The 18,069-nt window shown below is 37.8% G+C and overlaps 1 protein-coding gene across 1 annotated transcript; it reads right to left on the bottom strand.

Annotated features, from left to right (window-relative positions):
* Positions 1–1,603: 1,603 nt before the first annotated feature.
* si:ch1073-280e3.1 (complement factor B) lies at positions 1,604–17,833 on the bottom strand. The gene is made up of 19 exons (XM_017696767.2): positions 17,756–17,833; positions 16,116–16,331; positions 15,730–15,966; positions 13,305–13,490; positions 12,749–12,922; positions 10,837–10,935; positions 9,951–10,084; positions 9,358–9,496; positions 8,738–8,869; positions 8,484–8,588; positions 7,551–7,688; positions 5,553–5,650; positions 5,332–5,458; positions 4,093–4,240; positions 3,875–3,951; positions 3,680–3,771; positions 3,442–3,574; positions 3,304–3,353; positions 1,604–1,848 (listed from the first exon to the last, which is right to left on the bottom strand). The coding sequence occupies exons 1-19, from the start codon at positions 17,811–17,813 to the stop codon at positions 1,687–1,689; spliced, it is 2,505 nt and encodes an 834-aa protein (XP_017552256.1). The 5' UTR covers positions 17,814–17,833; the 3' UTR covers positions 1,604–1,686.
* Between the last annotated feature and the right edge of the window lie 236 nt (positions 17,834–18,069).

Genomic DNA, 18,069 nt, shown 5'->3' with positions numbered 1-18,069 from the left:
GGTATCTTCACTTGTCAAGCACCCTTTAAGTGAGTTCATGTTTCTAAAGCTACTTGAAGGTGTTTTCAGTCTTGCTAGCCTAGCCACACTATGAAATGCTGGGTTTCCACTATGCCATTGAATCATGTGAGCACTCGCTGTCTGTTTAGCTCATAACCACACATTGTGAATTAACTGTGTTAATCAATCACTTGATGCTATTTTTGGACTTGGTCCCTCATTCAGATATTATATGTATAGGATTGCAGCTCATTCATCAGAAGGTTTCAGGTCCCTCCGTCTGCCTTAAAATGCACTTCCGTTGGATGGAGAGGAGAAAAGATGCTTTGGTTGGCTGTATGTGCCTGCAGTGTTAACATCCCTGTGCTAACTGCTGATCACTCATTGTTGGTCTTTCCGTTGCTAAGTATGCTTATTTAACCTCCAGCCAGAGAAACTTCACTTCACCTTCCTGCTTTCTCCCCAAAATCACACATGGCCCCCTTAAGTCTCTCTCTTGGTGTGATACTCATTGGAGAGGTTTTAACTTCATGGCTATACTGAGGCATTTGTGATAACCCTCAAATATCTACAGAGTGAAATATAGACCTACAGGAATAATAGTGCATATATATATGTACATGGTTATATTTAAAAATGAAACTTGAAGGCCTTCAAATAGACATTGTGTGCCATTAAGTGTTATTGATGTGTGCTTTTACCAGGGCTTTGCCCCCCCCCCTTTTTTCTAGTGGTGAATCTTGCGAAATGGCAGGTTTGCTGGCCAGTCGAGATCTGTCTGTGTTGTTTTTGACCATTGAGAAAGTAGCCTTGTTTGTCATTTCATTGTCAAAATGTTACAGGCTTATTTTCAGTATTACTCAATGTTTAGTTCAGTGAAATGTTAATCTGTCATAAATCAAAGGGGGTCCAAGCTCAGAGCTGTGAAGCCTAATATAAGTTCAGAATATCTTAAAGAAATGTGTCCTTTACCAGTTACTGTCCAAGGATGATATGAGTGGGGTTTGGTTCTCGTTTGCCCTGTGTTTTTCATTTTTCATCTTTTTTTTCCCTCCCTTTTCTTTAAGCTGTTATGTTATAGCCTTATTTAATTCACCAAGTGTACATTTCCTTGACTGATAGTTTATGTTTTTGTACTGGTGGTATCGAAGGTTATACTGACTGCTTTCGAATTTGTTAGTCAAAAGGACGTTCCCTGTCATCAGTTCAATCAGCATCTGTCAGAGGACGCTCTTCCCAGCCTATAGTGCAACATTCCGCCTACAAAAATATAAACAAATCTGAAATAAAAACTATATATTATAAAAAAAAATCACTCTTCTACATGTATGGTTATTATGTGCTCCGCTCTCACTATTGACTTGAAGGGCAGTAACTGCTGTGTTGCTCGCTGTACAACAGTGGCAGTAATATATTTAGAGGAGATCAGTCATATGTGGAAATGTAATATGGCATGGAAGTGGTAGTGAGCCATCAACAGAGCTGATGGAAAATGTATTAGACTGAGCTAGTTAACTGTTGAACTAATGTCAATTGTTAGATGGTAATTGAGTTGGGAAACAAACCAATACATTAACATGATCCATAACATATTTCTCCAAACTGTTTCGATATCTTGATATATATTGGTTATTACAATACCAAAGAAGGCTTTCTTTATGTATATGTATATACTAATTAATTCATTCAGATGGGCAGAAAGTCCAGATCCTTGCCCAGATGCTGTTTAAGCCAGGGTATAATAGAGAACACACTGATGTGGAAATCACGGGCATCTTCGGGAATGTCAGAAGAGGGCTTGGAATTGGAATCACACACATACTTGGTGCCCCAGCTCACCACTCCCACCTACAGAATAACAACAAACAGATTGATGCAGACTGAAGCAGTGTAATAGTAGCACAAATACACTCTTAAAGTTCCAAAATGGTTCTAGGAAAAAACTTTAGGTTAGAAACTTTAGTATACATGGAAGTTTTATTTTAGGTTTTTGGGCATGTAAATTCAAATGGACAATGCAAAATATACCCAGGAACATAAGTGGTTAAAAATGATCAACACTTGCATGTCTCAGTTACAGAAATGGGTCTTTAAAAAACCTTTAGGGAACATGAAGCGGTTTTTCTATGACAATGGTGTCAAACGAGAGTCCTTCTGGGCCACAGCTCCACAAACAATAGTTTTAGTTTTTATCTGAATTCCACTCATGAAGGCTTTGCTAATTAGCTGACGAGTTGAATTAGGTGTGTTAAATGAGAATTAATAGTTAACCTTTTTGGTGCCATAACAGCCAAGTACCACAGGTTTTTCCATCACAGAGAAAACCCATTGCAATTAACCAATAACGCACTGAAATTGTATTTTTTCTCTGAAGGTGAGAAGAAATAAACATCTATAGCAAACTTTTTAAAAATAAATTTTTTCTGCTGTTACTACTAATGTAGTTACTTTATATTTCATTATGTGTGTAAGAAATAGAAAAAAAACTCATGGTCTAGTGTAAAAGTTTGGACATCCTATTTAAAGCACTGCTGCTAAAGATGTGTTTACTTTTCACTTCAAAAAATCAAAAAATATGGTGAGGTATATATGTTATAAATAAGGAGATAATTCTTTGAACAATCAGGATTTAATTTAATAATGTATTATGAGTGAATTCATGCAAGCATTCTGCATTGGTTAATGCATTTGTTTATTAAGTAATGTTATAGACCAGCATTAATGTTACAATAGACCACATGGTCTATAATGTTATATAGACCACATTAATTTTATGGAGAATTCCAGAAACGACATTTGGAATGATGAGCAAAACAGTCTTTTGACAAGCTATGCAATATATGACTACAGAGAACAAGAAGAACCAGCGGAACCTGAGAAAAGGCAACTTCAAACTGTAATCATTATCTGTCCTACTAAAGGACCTCTGTTTTTAAAGGTGTATAACATATACCCTCAAATATGGTATATGGTTGGTATAATGTACTTGGTAACACCTGTGCCTTTCATGCTGTAGACTGGGGTTCGATCCCCTGGGTAGACACCCTATGCTGTACCAATAAGAGCCCTTGGGCAAGACTCCTAATACCACCTTCACCTACCTGTGTAAAATGATCAAACTCTAAGTCACTCTGGATAAGAGTGTCTGCCAAAAGCCATGACATGTAAACGTAAATACCCTTTCTGGCATCTCCTTGCAGTTGAGAAACGATGGATTCCACTGGAATGTTTTCAGCATTATTCTTTCTTTGCATTTTAATCAATGCTTTTATTCAAACATTTCAAAGATTTCAAATGACTTACTTGGAAATATCTCATCCCCTTACGAAGGAATAGTGGACCCCCAGAATCACCTGCAAAAAATGGAATAAATAATTGATGTATGGTTGTCACGTGTGATACTAGGAGTGTATGTGTGCGTTTCCTTGTCTTTTTAAAAACCTTTGCATGTGAGTTCGTCTTTGTGTGCTGCCGATCCTCCGGTGCACAAGAACCGGTTGGTGACGACATCAGTCAGATTTACCAGCTTGTTTGAAGATAAAGCTGGTCCAAATTGGTCAATGCAGTTCTTTCTCTAGAAACACATACATGGCTGCTTAAAGAGCGTTCAGGTTACTCCTGCATGGCACAGTCTGGCTGTCACCTTTTCTTACTGACAAGTACTTGCAATGTAATTCACCTTTTCATTATTCTGGATGTGAGTTTGTTTGCGGGTTTTGCCCTGACTGATGAAGTACGCTTGAGTCTCCCCCAGATCCAGTAAGGAGTTTTCTGTTCAGGTACAACCATTAGCTGTACATTTCCATGTGATACAGTACTAGAGTCATAATTACTAATTATTTTAACAGGGCATTATTCAATTTGATTTACACACCATGTTTCTCGCAGGTGGAGTCAGGACTCATTTTGAGAGCTCGATTTGAAGCTTTTGTGCACGGCAGACAGATGGGCCTGTTTGAGACATCAAGATAAAGGCATGCTACTTTTTAAACCAAATGAAACTGTTAGACAGCATGTATGAGATAGTGTGGTGGTTTGAAATGCAACTTAAACACAGAATATAATTCATTGTCTTTTTGAGTTCTATCTTACCTTGCCTCAGAAGACAACTTAATCTTACTGCTCACATAAATCAGTGCAACATCATAGTCATAAAACTCATTGACGTTCTTGTTTCTGAGGCGATTGATATTGAAGTCTGGATGAAGAATTATAGATGAGGCTTTTGTGTTTCCATTTCCTAGAACACATAAAAAGAGCAGCTGTTCAATATTTTCAGCACTTGTGACATTACATCAATAACCAACCAGTGATTTCACCCAAACTTTGCCTGTGTTGCACAGTTGTAGAATGACCGTAATGTATGTCGTCAAGGTGTTGTTAAAGTATGCTGTCACGTTCACATTTTAGGACACTTGTGGGCAATTTTAAGTCATTTTTAGGTTATAATATCATGTCTTGTTTAAAAATGAATAAAACTGGCCAAAACTGTGGTCTCAGGTGGCAACCTCAGGGTAGATCTGCAAAAAAATATGGCCAATACAATGTATTTCAACTTTTAATGTTTTAAATTGGTCTTTTTCATAACATGATAGTAGACACATACGGTGACCTCCACAAATATTGGCACTGGTTAAAAAAACATTTTTATTGCTTATACTTTTGATCTTTCATTCAAAACATTAACAAAAATCTTTTTTTCAGAGGCTCGATTTTTGTTAATTCTGTGGTGTGGGCTACACGCTGTGCTGCAGTAGGAGCTTGAGAGGCTTGGCCATGTGAAGAGGCTCCACGCTCCTGTTAAAAAAACGTGCTGTTCCTGCCATTCTACATTGCTAACAATGCTGATGTCTTAATTTAAGAGGTGTTACATGTTGGTTGTGCTTTATTATGTTCTGTGTGGGTTATTTTGTGTGGCTGTAGTGTTCACCATAAAGTGAAGTTGTAAGGCTATTAGTGAGCTGTCCAACTCTTCCCTGTGATCCAGTAGGAAGGGGCAGTGGATTCCTGCCTGTTCAATAAACAGCGTTTGCCTGTAGGTGCAATGTTTCCTGAGCCTTGTTCTACACTGATGCCACAATATTTTGAATGAAAGATTTTTTTTACAGCCCATTTTCCTCATGTTTAGGGGTGCCAATATTTGTGGAAGGCATGGTATGTGGAGCCCATTGTGGACTCACATGGATGCACATGATAGTTTGATCTGAAAGGCTTAATAAAAACACAATTGGCAATTATAATCAGGCTCATTGATCTGTAATCTTCATAAATCTGATGTATCTGAAATTATTGACAGGGATAAAGTCACACAAAGCCATAAAGGATTCAGACCATGCATAATTTGTACTTCGCTGGCTGTGGCATTTTCCACTTCTCCTCCATTCAGTTTTATCAGACAGTGTGCAGCTGTGATTATCCAGTTCTCTGTCAGAATGGCTCCCTGACATGGCTTAGTTTTCTGATTGGATAGGAAAACAAACATGACAGGACCTTTTGTTACAGACAACATCAGTGAATATTTTATTGTTAGACCATTTTTTAAATGCACTTACCCATGTAATAGCGACTTGCCAAGGCCTGGTGTTACCAGCTTGAAGAGTCTTAAAATCATGCTCCTTAGCTACTCCACACTTGGTTACGGCAGTATCATCTGGGCAAGAGGCAAAATGCTTTGAGGCATGTAGTATTTGTTTAGATTTGACTAACATGGAATTTACATACATCACACATTAAATAGTTATATGTATAAGTAAGTATATGTATATGACTGTTATGCACTTTGCTTTTTCATCCCTGATTGGTGAATGTAGCTATGATCTATGGCAATGCATTCTTTTACTTAAGTTTTATGCACTGAAGCTTGCAGTCAATTTTTTTCACGTGCCATTCATCATTCATACATATTATCTATGTCACTTATCCTTACACTGGGTCATGGTGGGCACCGGGGCTTATCCCAGTGGTCACCTCAGGAAGCACCTTCAACTGGTCATCAGTCCATCACAAGGGCAGTGATACAGACATATACAATCACACACACTCACACCTAGGGGCAATTGTGCGTCTAATTGGCCTGAGTGCTTTGTACTGTGAAAGGAAAACAGAGCACTAGGGGGTAACCCACGCAGACACAGGGAGAACATGCAAACTCCACACAGAAAGGACCCTGGACACCCAGCTGAGGAACTGAACCCAGACCATTCTTACTGTGAGATGACAGTGCTACCCACTGCACCCATCATTCAGACAATAAATGGTTTATTTTAATTTGTTTTTTCTTATTGTTAACATGACAGAGTTGTATACAAAAGTTAGAGTGGCTTAGTCAAATTACATTAACACATTCTCTACAGAGAACACACTTCTGCACATTTTAATGCACATTTATTGTTTATTTGCAAAATGTAACATATTAGAGACAAAATAAAATATAAAATGTGGCAAAAGTTAAAACACATTTTATGTCATATTTCCCCCCAATGTGTTATACTTAGCAAATAAATAGCAAGTGTGCACGGAATGTTGCAGAAAAATGGCATGTTTAAGTTTGTTTCCTGTAGAGAATGTATTTTTTCACTTAGTTCAAAAAACAAAACAGGTACATTGACTAGAGGTCTTCAAACTTTTGTATAGGAATGCATATGCATAGCTGAAATAGTGTAATATAAAGTCTAAAGGGTGATTATTTTGACATTTAAATATCATTGGCAAATGCTCTGCACACAAATGTATTCTTTCATGTTGGCAGGTTGGTCAAGCTAAACTGCAGAATGTTGGTAGAAATCACATTCAATATAATGAGTAATTGTTGTGCAGAGTAGTTAGATTGAGTGCTGAGCAGCATTTTAACACTACAATGAATGTTGATTTAAAAAGCTATGCTATAGAGCTGGACTAAGTTGTTGTTGTTATCTATAGCTACTGCATCCTAACAGTGTGATGTGGCATGCACCTACAAACTAATCATCATTTAAACATGGGATTTTGACAGTGTTCTGTATAGTTTGTCCAGCTTCACAACAGTTGCTAGGAGGGAAGGGTAAAACATGGGTAATGACTGCAGGTAACAAGCAATCCCATTCAGTCTTTGTTTTCTAGGTGTATTTAAGCACACGTTGTTTGCAGTAGGCTGTTGAGTGGTTGGTGTTTAATTGCCCAGAAGCAGAAGGTATGAAACACTTGACGTAGGTGACTACAGACCATAGGAAGTTGATAGGACCAGACTATTTTGTGTTTGTGCAGCTGTAGCTAAGGCTGTTTTGTTGAGTTCTGATGCTCTGGTATCCAAAAATCATATTTTTTCCCCCTGCCCTCCTTCAACTGTGTCTTCTTTCTGTAGCCCCCCTGAGGTTGTCTGGTTAACAGAGAGGAGTGGATCTCAGTCCTGGTCCTGGCATGCTACTGCCTTGCATGTTGTAGCATAGTGTAGGTCACCACAGGAAGGGCTTGTTAATTAGTTCATTAGTTGTATTAGGTGTGTTGGGAGCAGGGGAACTCAGGACCAGGACTGAGAAGTACTGACTGAGAAAATAATAAAATCTGTTACTCACTGATCATGCTGTTGAAAATTTCTCCAAGGACAGTATAACTGCTCAGCACGAACAGATGCTGCTCTTTGATCTTACTAGATGCAATATTTTTCAGTTCAGTTCTCTTCACGTTTTGCCCGATGCCAAATACATACACATCTAGGAAGATAGAAACAAACAGTTTTTATATGTATACCAGTTTACACTGAAAAAAGGAGAAAACAACTAGAATGTCAAAACTCTCAAAGGTCAAAAAAAGGTCCCATTTTAATCAGTATGTCCCCATTGTCCTCTTTTCACCCCTCACACCACTTTCCTTTTTTTCTACAGATTGAAGCCAACTGCCAGAAAGCTTGCAGTCAGTTCAAGCTACCTAATACGTGACATAAGCACATGCTCAGGGGCCCTGTGGCCATTAGGGGGCTCCCTAATAACTTATGGGTTTTACTGATGCCTGTAAAACTGACAGTGATGAAACTCACACATTCAGGTGGCAAAAAAAAAAAATCTACAGAAGGGGTGGATTTTGGCCCATAATTGGTACAAACTTGGCGGTTTGTGTCATAAGTGGTCATTTGCATGAAGAGTTAATAATATAATGTGTATAAACCAATGCTCAGATGATAGTGTGCAGCTGCATGTCTAGCTGCCATTATAATTGTTCATTTAATCAGCTTGCGCTGAGATTTTTTGTTTCTCCTCCTGCTAAAGCTCTGTCAGTCTACAGATGATGGAGATTAGCTACTGCCACCTTGACCAAGTGAATGGTAGAAGGACATCCAAAGCCTTCACACAGCAGCAGCGGTCAAAAAATAAACAATACACACTGTGGTGCTCTTGCCTTTCAGGATTCGGACCAATTAAGCTTGCAGTATGTACTTATTTTGAATTATGTAGGATGCTTTAAAAACAAAGAAAACACAGGTTTAAAAAGCAGTTAAAAAGCAGACTAACCAAGGAGTTCCTCTGCTGTGTTATCTATAGCACTGCCTTTATAACCCAAAAGCTCCCGGATAAAAGACAAAATGTGTTGTGGGTTGTTTCCCATGTTGGAGTAACCTAAGGGGGTAACAGTAATGACAATTAAAATAAAATAAAAAAAAAACATGAAGGTTAAAACATTAAGATTGCTGCAAGAAATAGAAGGCAGCATTTAAAGGATAACTTGTAAATGTCAGTTAAAACAAGACAGTAATGATGTTTTGTACCATCAGTCTCAATCAGAATGACATTCTGAGTCTCATTGAAACGTCCATCTTTCTGTTCTTTAAGCCAGGCTAGTCTTTTATATACTTCATTTAGGGCATTATACAGATTGGTGCCCGTCTTTTTTCCATGGCCTTGCAAAAAAAACAAAACAAACAAACAAATAAAAAAAAAAACAGCAAAAGTTCAAAAGTTTGGAAATGACAGTAAAGGTACAGCTGTATAAACAAGGAACACTTCCAGTGAAATTACATGTGTTTTTTTTATGTTCTAAGTAAAATAAAGTTACATCCTCTACAGGGAATAGAGATAAAAACAGCAGATTTAAGGCACAATTTCAGATGAATTTGCAGAGTTAAATGAATGAAAATAAAACATTAAATATAAACTGTGCTATACATTTTGGATAGGCAATAACTTGCTTTTCTATTTTTTCCAATATGTGAAATTCTGCAAATAAGCAGTAATTGTGCATTAAAAAGTGCATAGAAATGCATAGAAGATGGGTCAAATTTATCTTTACTTAAAGAATCAACAAAATGCAGTTTGACTATGGGTGCAAAAACATTTGCATGCCATGGTACACAGCTGATCTTCAACATTAACAACATAAGAAACATACTTGTGTGATTGAAATCCATTAATCTCCTTACAACAAAGTCCACACTGCTGCTGCTGGGGTCCATAATGGTTATAATGTCTTTAGGCTCGGTGGCGTAGGAAATGATATCAAACTTCATTTCAACATCATAACTGCCCAACTGAACAAGCAGAATAATAAACAAAAATGAAAAATACACATCTTTTTAATATACTGATCACAGTGACCTTTTTCATGTTTGAGTAGCTCATTTATGTTTTCCTGTTATGTTTTTTTGACAGTGTTTGACTTTACTGTTTATAACAATATTGTTTATAAGAAACAAACACAAAAATTCATACAGTACTTGTCTGAATACCACTGTACTGTATTGTCTCATTCAAAAAGTAGTCTAGGCTGAAACATTGCTTCTAAACTGCTGTAGGTTGAACAGGTAAATATGTGTGAACACCCTCATGTTCATAACATCACTGTAATGTAATGTATAATGTATAACAGGAAAGTAACAGTAATGTATTCAGAAATGGCTGTTTTGCAGCTTAATTTCCATATTTAGGGAGCATGTGCTAGAGAATGAACAGTGCAAAGATGACTTACTGTACATCAGTACATACCTTTCTTATAAGATTAGCAGTGGCCTGTTTTGCCTTTGTAAAGTCTTCCTCTGAAATACTTCCTGAGGTGTCTAGCAGGATAAAAATGTTGAGACGACCCTCTGCTACTTTCATGGCTCTCCCAAAGCCTTGATCTACACAAGAAGTTTTAGAAATGTGTAACAGAGAAAAAAAATAATGAATGTATTTCTCCTAAAAAAACAATGTAGAAGGTCATAAAATTGAAAAAAAAAAACGCTCACCAGCCACTTTATTAGGTACACCTTGCTAATAAAAGGCCCTTTTTCCTTCAGAACTGCCTTAATTCTTCATGGCATACTTTCAACAAGGTGTTTGAAACATTCCTCAGAGATTTTGTTTATTTAATTGAGTTACTGTTGCCTTTCTATCATCTGGAACCGTCTGCCCGTTCTCCTCTGACCTCTCACGTCAACAAGGCATTTTCGTCCACACAACTACCGCTCACTGGATATTTTCTTTTTTGAACCATTTTAAACCCTAGAGATGGTTGTGTGTGAAAATCCCAGTAGATCAGTAGTTTCTGAAATACTCAGACCAGCCCGTCTGGCAATAGCAACCACGCCACGTTCAAAGTCACTTAAATCACCTTTCTTCCCCGTTCTGATGCTCGATTTGCACTTCAGCAAGTTGTCTTGACCACCTCTACATGCCTAAATGCATTGAGTTGTGGCCATGTGATTGGCTGATTAGCTATTTGTGGTAACAGGTATACCTAATAAAGTGGCTGGTGAGTGTGTGTGTATACACACACATATATATATATATATATATATATATATATACATACATACATATATTACATATACACATATTAGTCCAGAATAGAAGAGCATTGCATTTGTTACAAAGAATTTGAATTTTTTGCCTTTCTTTCTCAACTCAGGGGATGAAACCTCCATTACAGCAGACAGAGAACCACCCATAGCCTGAGCCACAGTTTCTGGTAGATCAAATGTGTACTGAGCTGAGGAGACAGAATTCATTATTGATCTCTGATACAGTTTCACTGATTTTTCAAGGTCACGTTTGACATTACAGACATGACAAAATTACATTTGTGTTTTGTTAAAGCATTGCAACAATTATCTATATAATACATGTTAAGTTTTAAATATATAACATACTAAATACCAATATAAAAATAAAGAAGAGAAAATGTCAACCATCAATTAATATTATATATATAAAAGAAGGACATATTTGATATACACTACATTTCCAAAAGTGTTCAGTCACCCATCCAAATGATTGAATTCAGGTGTTCCAATCACTTCCATGGCCAGAGGTGTATAAAAGCAAGCACCTAGGCACGCAGACTGCTTCTGCTAACATTTGTGAAAGAATGGGTCGCTCTTAGGAGCTCAGTGAATTCCAGCATGGTACTGTGATGGGATTCCACCTGTACAAAGTAAAGTCATGAAATTTCCTCAATACTAAATATTCCACAGTCAACTGTCAGTGGTATTATAAGTGGAAGTGATTGGGAATGACAGCAACTCAACCACAAAGTGGTAGGCCACGTAAAATGACAGAGCAGGGTCAGCAGATGCTGAGGCTCATAGTGCGCAGAGGTCACCAACTTTCTGTTGAGTCTTTAGAAACTTCATGTGGCCTTCAGATTAGCTCAGGAACAGTGCATAGAGAGATTCATGGAATGGGTTTCCATGGCCAAACAGCTGCATCCAAGCCTTACATCACCAAGCGCAATGCAAAGCGTCGAATGCAGTGGTGTAAAGCCTAGAGCAGTGGAGACGTGTTCTCTGGAGTGATGAATCACACTTCTATGTCTGGCAATCGAATGGATGAGTCTGGGTTTGGCGGTTGCCAGGAGAATGGTACATGTCTGATTGCATTGTGCCAAGTGTAAAGTTCGGTGGAGGGGGTGGGATTACGATGTGGGGTTGTTTTTCAGGAGCTGGGCTTGGCCCCTTACTTCCAGTGAAAGGAACTCTTAATGCTTCAGAAGACCAAGAGATTTTGGATAATTTCATGCTCCCAACTTTATGGGAACAGTTCGGGGATGGCCCCTTCCTGTTCCAATGTGACTGCACACTAATGCACAAAGCAAGGTCCATAAAGACATGGATGAGTGAGTTTGGCCTGAACGGAGGCATGACCTCAACCCGATAGAACACCTTTGGGATGAATTAGAGACTGTGAGCCAGGCCTTCGTGTCCAACATCAGTGTCTGACCTCACAAATGTGCTTCCGGAAGAATGGTCAAAAATTCCCATAAACACACTCCCAAATCTTGTGGAAAGCCTTCCCAGAAGAGTTAAAGCTGTTATAGTTGCAAAGGGTGGACTGACATCATATTAAACCCTATGGTTTAAGAATGGGATGTCACTCAAGTTCATATGCGTATGAAGGCAGACGAGCGAACATTTATGGCAATATAGTGTATGTATGTGACAAATTACAAGACATAAAAACAACAAAAAAGTTAATTATTAAATATATCTCTGTAATCAAAAGACCAAAAAGAAAATGGAACAAAAAATCTACTACATAAATACATATACAATGGTGAAGAAAAGAAAAGCTTGGTTTGGCTTGGTGGTCACTCATGGTCCGAAGTATATGACACTCATACACATATTTGGGTGCAGTGGATGCTGATCAAGTTTTTTGATTTTCTCTTTACACTAAATAAATAGCACAACTGCAACCACTCAGTTTATAGATCAAAATATTTTGCATATGTTCACCATTTTATGTCGCTGTTTAAAATGTGCGCACATTCGTTAACATCTTAAAAATGAGTTGAACTGGTTTACCCTGGCAGCGTGGATCTGGTCCGCTCCATTCTCTTACATTCAGACACTCTCTCACATCAGGCCCCAGCAAGTCCAGGCCTGACTGACAGCGGTATTTCACCTTGTCCCCAATGCGAAAACGGCTACCAGAGCGCATGGCTCCAGGTGGAGTGCCCGGATTTCTGCAGTCCTCAGCTAGAGAAAAAGAGGAGGTCATAAATGTGTTCTCATGTTTCATTACCAGTCAGATAAACATTCCCACAGCAACACAGCTTGACACAATAACAGCTATTAAAGGACATGGATAACTGGATTTTCCTCACTTCTTTTCCTCATTTTTTAATAAACCATCTTGATGTAATATGTAAACACTGTTAATGTTGCAAAATAAAATAAACACTAATCCAAACAGTCCATTTAGGATTCAGCTTATTTTACATTCACTTTATTTTTTGTGATGTCACAAAATCTGACAAGTTCTCAAATATTCAGACAATAGTAGTCTAGATTCAGCAAATTGCACTGATGTTATAAAAGAGTTTCAGCCTGTACAACAGACGTTTAAAAGGACGCTTACTTTGGTCATCACACACTGGAGTGGTCCCTGTCCATTGCCCCAATTCTGTGCAGTTCCGCTGGACTGAGCCACGAAGGGCATAGCCCTCTTTACATGAAAACGCCTGTGTTTCTCCGACCTTGAACCACTGTTTTCTGGGCAAGAACTCCCCATTCTCCAGCTGTAGCTGTGCTGGACAAAGAACCTCTAAAGGGTAAGAGAGAGAAGGTAGATAAGAGAGTAGATGGTGATCATAAAAACTCTTTGGTTTTTCAAACTGCAGTGGATTAAAATGCACTGAAAATATATAATGCAGTGAATTTCCTAGAATTTTCTTTTATTCCTTTTAAAGGGATGAGGCTCATCAACAACTGAAAGGCAAATAGATATTTTGATATATATTTGCTAAATATATATTATATATACAACCCCAATTCCAATGAAGTTGGGACGTTGTGTAAAACATAGATAAAAACAGAATATGATGATTTGCAAATCCTTTTCAACCTATATTCAATTGAATACACTACAAAGACAAGATATTTAATGTTCAAATGGATAAACTTTATAGGTTTTTTGCAAATATTCACTCATTTTGAATTTGATGCCTGCAACACGTTCCAAAGAAGTTGGGACAGGGGCAACAAAACACTGGGAAAGTTGAGGAATGCTCAAAAAACACCTGTTTGGAACATTCCACAGGTGAACAGGTTAATTGGAAACAGGTAAGTGTCATGATTGGGTATAAAGGGAGCATCCCTGAAAGGCTCAGTCATTCACAAGCAAGGATGGGGTGAGGTTCACCACTTTGTGACCTTCGATCCCTCAGACGGCACTGCATTAAAATCCGATGTCATTGTGTAATGGATATTATCACATGGGCTCAAGAACACTTCAGAAAAGCATTGTCAGTGAACACAGTTCGTCGCTCCATCTACAAGTGCAAGTTAAAACTCTGCCATGCAAAGCGAAAGCGAAACGCCGCCGGCTTCTCTGGGTCTGAGCTCATCTCAAATGGACTGACGCAAAGTGGAAAAGTGTCCTGTGGTCTGACGAGTCCACATTTCAAATTGTTTTTGGAAATCATGGATGTCGTGTCCTCCGGGCCAAAGAGGAAAAGGACTGTCTGGATTGTTATCAACACAGAGTTCAAAAGCCAGCATCTCTGGTGGTGTGGGGGTGTGTTAGTGCCCATGGCATGGGTAACTTGCACATCTGTGAAGGCACCATTAATGCTGAAAGGTACATACAGGTTTTGGAGCAACATATGCTGCCATCCAAGCAACGTCTTTTTCAGGGACGTCCTGCTATTTCAGCAAGACAATGCCAAGCCACATTCTGCACATGTTACAACAGCGTGGCTTCGTAGTAAAAGAGTGTGGGTACTAGACTGGCCTGCCTGCAGTCCAGACCTGTCTCCCATTGAAAATGTGTGGCGCATTATGAAGCACAAAATACAACAATGGACACTGTAGTGAAGTTTTACATCAAGCGAGAATGGGAAAGAATTCACTTCACGGATGGGTTAAATGTGGAGGTGGAATTTCCCCGGTTGTGGGATTAAAAAAAGTATCACTTATATTCATGAAAAATAATATCCACTTCCATCAGCAGTTAGTGGTTTGTGCAAAAGTTATAACATTCTATATTTTATGTTTACATTTTTTTGCAATTTGTTAAACAAATAAACTATGCACTACAATTTGAGCGTCTATTTAAAGGCAATTTTAAAAGGGATTTAAAAAACTTTCTTTCATAATGCAATGGTTAAGATAAAATATTTAAGTGTGGTTTAATGTAATATTTTCCAGAAGCTTACCATCTCTGATGTCTTTACAGTGGTGGTGACAGGAAACAAGGGTCACAATAGTCATTTAATTTACTATCCAAAAGCACTTAGATTAAAGGGCCCACAGCATGGCCCATTTGGAATTCACTATTTTGTGATGACACAAAACCTGACACATTTACACACTGGCTATTCACTATGGAAGGGGTAATCTGAGCATTTATATGTACTGTTGGCATATACATTTAAAAGACTATTTTAAAAAACTTTGCAATTATCTTTCCACCATGAATGTATTTCACCATGAATGTAATACAATGTCACATTAGGCAACATATCCATAACCACTGCACGTAATAACTTTCTGTGAGGATGTTTTAGCGGTGTTAAACAATTCAGACACCTGGTTCCTATTACCAACACTGTAAACAGCTCTCACCTGGTAAGTTTCTCTAGAAAGGAATGTTTCACATCAAACCTCTCAGATTGGCTTTGTTTACATCTTAACCATTTAATTATGCTGAAATTTTGAAAAAAAAAAGAAGATGGAATTGCACTTTATGTTGTACCCTGTAAAGGGTGCGTTCCCCTTTTCACTTAGAAATGAAACAAAACATGTAATTTGACTAAAGGTGATTAACACTTTTCAAAGCTTACCCTTGCATGTGGCAGTGGACACTATCTTGCCATTAGGTAGCACCATGACTGACCAATCCCCTTCAGAGTTACAAACTCTGCTATTGACTGGATAAGGGTAGTGTCCAGCCTTACAGTGATATGTCAGCACACTGCCTTCTAAACCTCCTCTGGAATAGGACACACTGCCTCCCTTAATGACCTCTGCCTCAGAACAGTTCTTGTGGGGCTCCTCATAATCACCGTAATCAAATTCCTCTGAAAAAGGCATCATTACACATAAACATTAAGCTGCCGTTGGAAACATAAAAAAAACATAGTTAAAACAGAGCAGTTCTATAATAAGCATTATAAGCAGATGGGAAAATCTAAATTCAAAGTACTGTTGTGTTTTATGTTAATCTGACCTTCACATTTCATTCTGGATGTTTTGGGCTCCCATATTCCTTTAGAGCTGCAGACCTTTTTGGAGACTGGGTAAGGCTTGAATCCATCTTTACATTGATAAGTTACCTCACTCCCAACAGCACCTTCATTTGAGTACGTCACTGTCCCTCCACTGATGGATTCTGACAGTTTACAGTTTGACTCGTAGTAATCATAGTTGTAGTCACTTGTATGCCCTGAAACAGAACAATATACAATTATTATGCAACTGAGCAATCAGACGATTTGACTAGCAAACACAGCTTTAAAGGGTTTACATACAGTTTTTTTACTTAATTGCAGAAAATGTGTTTTAGTGGTGTCAATTATAGTTACATAGATTTTCAGATGTAGGGAATGGGGCTCAAAACCACTATCTTCCTAAGTTCCTTCCTAAATGTGTTCTTGAGAAAGGTCCTAAGAAAAGTCTACATCAGATTAGAGACGTGTTCTTAAACCTCAGAACTGTTCAGACCTTTGTGCTTTTGAGTGTGAAGATTCTGTTCTTACCTGAGAAAAAAATCCCGAATAAGAAAACATTGGTGAATGTCTGAATCTTTATGAAAGTGAGTTTTAAGAAGAAATTGAAATCTAAGTGCTTGCCATGTGGCTATGAGGGACAGGGATGCAGTCTCACTTCCTGCTCTAAAATGCAGGGGTGTAACTAAAACTCTTTTTGTTTCAATAGTGACATGAAAATGTGATATAGAATGAGTTAATTTTTGAATTAAGTTTTTTATTTACAAATTCATGGTAAAAGTATTATTTTTACTGGTTGAATTTTAGGGGTTAGGGTTTGAGACAGCCACCTTCCAACAGAAAGTATCCTATAAATGATGACTTTGTATATATTTAGCTCAATACTCTCTCTGCTTGGGTTTAAATAGATCAAAACATATTCTTTATAAATATCTAAGGTCTGTGTACTTAACTATTTCTTTTGCTGTAGGAATTTATTTTGAACCATTTTGGTAGAATAGTCCATCTTAGAAAACAAAGTAACAAGAACAGCCCATTTGAAATGATTTCTTTTTGTGACGTCATGAAAACCCACATATTTACATACATGCACCTTATTAGCTTACAGCAGTTTAACTCTGCCCATTCTGGAATTATAAGGAGTGTTTCACCCTGGACTGGATTTTGAATGAGTGATAATACATGGGCCCAATCAGAACAGAGCATATTTACATATAACAGTCTTAAAGGCACAGTAACATAATGAGCCTGTTTGTTTCTAAGGGATAAAGGGTTAAATGTAAAATGAGTTATGACTGTTTTTTATACTTTGTTAAAATCTGAGATAGCTTCTTTTAAGCTCTCCAATGATTAAACAGAATGCTTATCAGAATTCTGTTATTTTCAGTGACTGATGGGTTCACGCCAATCAGTTCAAAATTAAAATTCTCTCTGTACCTTTAAAGCTGCAACTGAATAAATGTGACATTGTTAACCTAAAAATCCAATGGACTGCTGACAGTGCATCATTGTTATAGAGAAATACGCAAACATGTTAGTGTAATGTAAATTTCTATAATTAGGGATGTGGAGTTTTTGTGTTCTTACACATATCAAAAACACCACATAGCTGAACATAGTAACATATAGATGCAGCACTTACCTTCACTAATGGAGATGCACACAGCAAAACATAGAAGACACGCAGTTGTGAAGTGCATTGTTAACACTTGAGTCTGAATCTTACTCTCAGCTGTGAGAGCGTTATGGACTTGTATACAGGCATATTTGATGAGTGATTATTCATTAACCTCTCCAAACAAGACTATGATTGAGCAATGTAGTATTATGGGAAATGCAAAAAAAAGCAACTTCTTCAAAAAAAAAAGGAAAGCAAAAATATAGCACATTAAAAGGAATGCACAACATCTGCTTTCACCTTCTGCATTACTTATGTCTTGTGTTAGCAGTAAAACA

The sequence above is a fragment of the Pygocentrus nattereri genome, chromosome 17, assembly GCF_015220715.1.
Source record: "Pygocentrus nattereri isolate fPygNat1 chromosome 17, fPygNat1.pri, whole genome shotgun sequence".
In the NCBI taxonomy this organism is placed as follows: Eukaryota; Metazoa; Chordata; class Actinopteri; order Characiformes; family Serrasalmidae; genus Pygocentrus; species Pygocentrus nattereri.
The sequence above is the reverse complement of the archived record's forward strand: the minus strand, read 5'-3'. Positions and strand labels throughout refer to the sequence as shown.

Excerpts from the sequence above, each read along its gene's own strand:
- si:ch1073-280e3.1 (XM_017696767.2), bottom strand. The coding sequence starts at position 17,813 with ATGCACTTCACAACTGCGTGTCTTCTATGTTTTGCTGTGTGCATCTCC. Across the intron at positions 13,491-15,729 it reads GTCCACTGCCACATGCAAGG|AGGTTCTTTGTCCAGCACAG; the intron begins GTAAGCTTTGAA and ends CTTACCCTTTAG. Across the intron at positions 10,085-10,836 it reads CCCTGAGTTGAGAAAGAAAG|ATCAAGGCTTTGGGAGAGCC; the intron begins GCAAAAAATTCA and ends CTTCTTGTGTAG.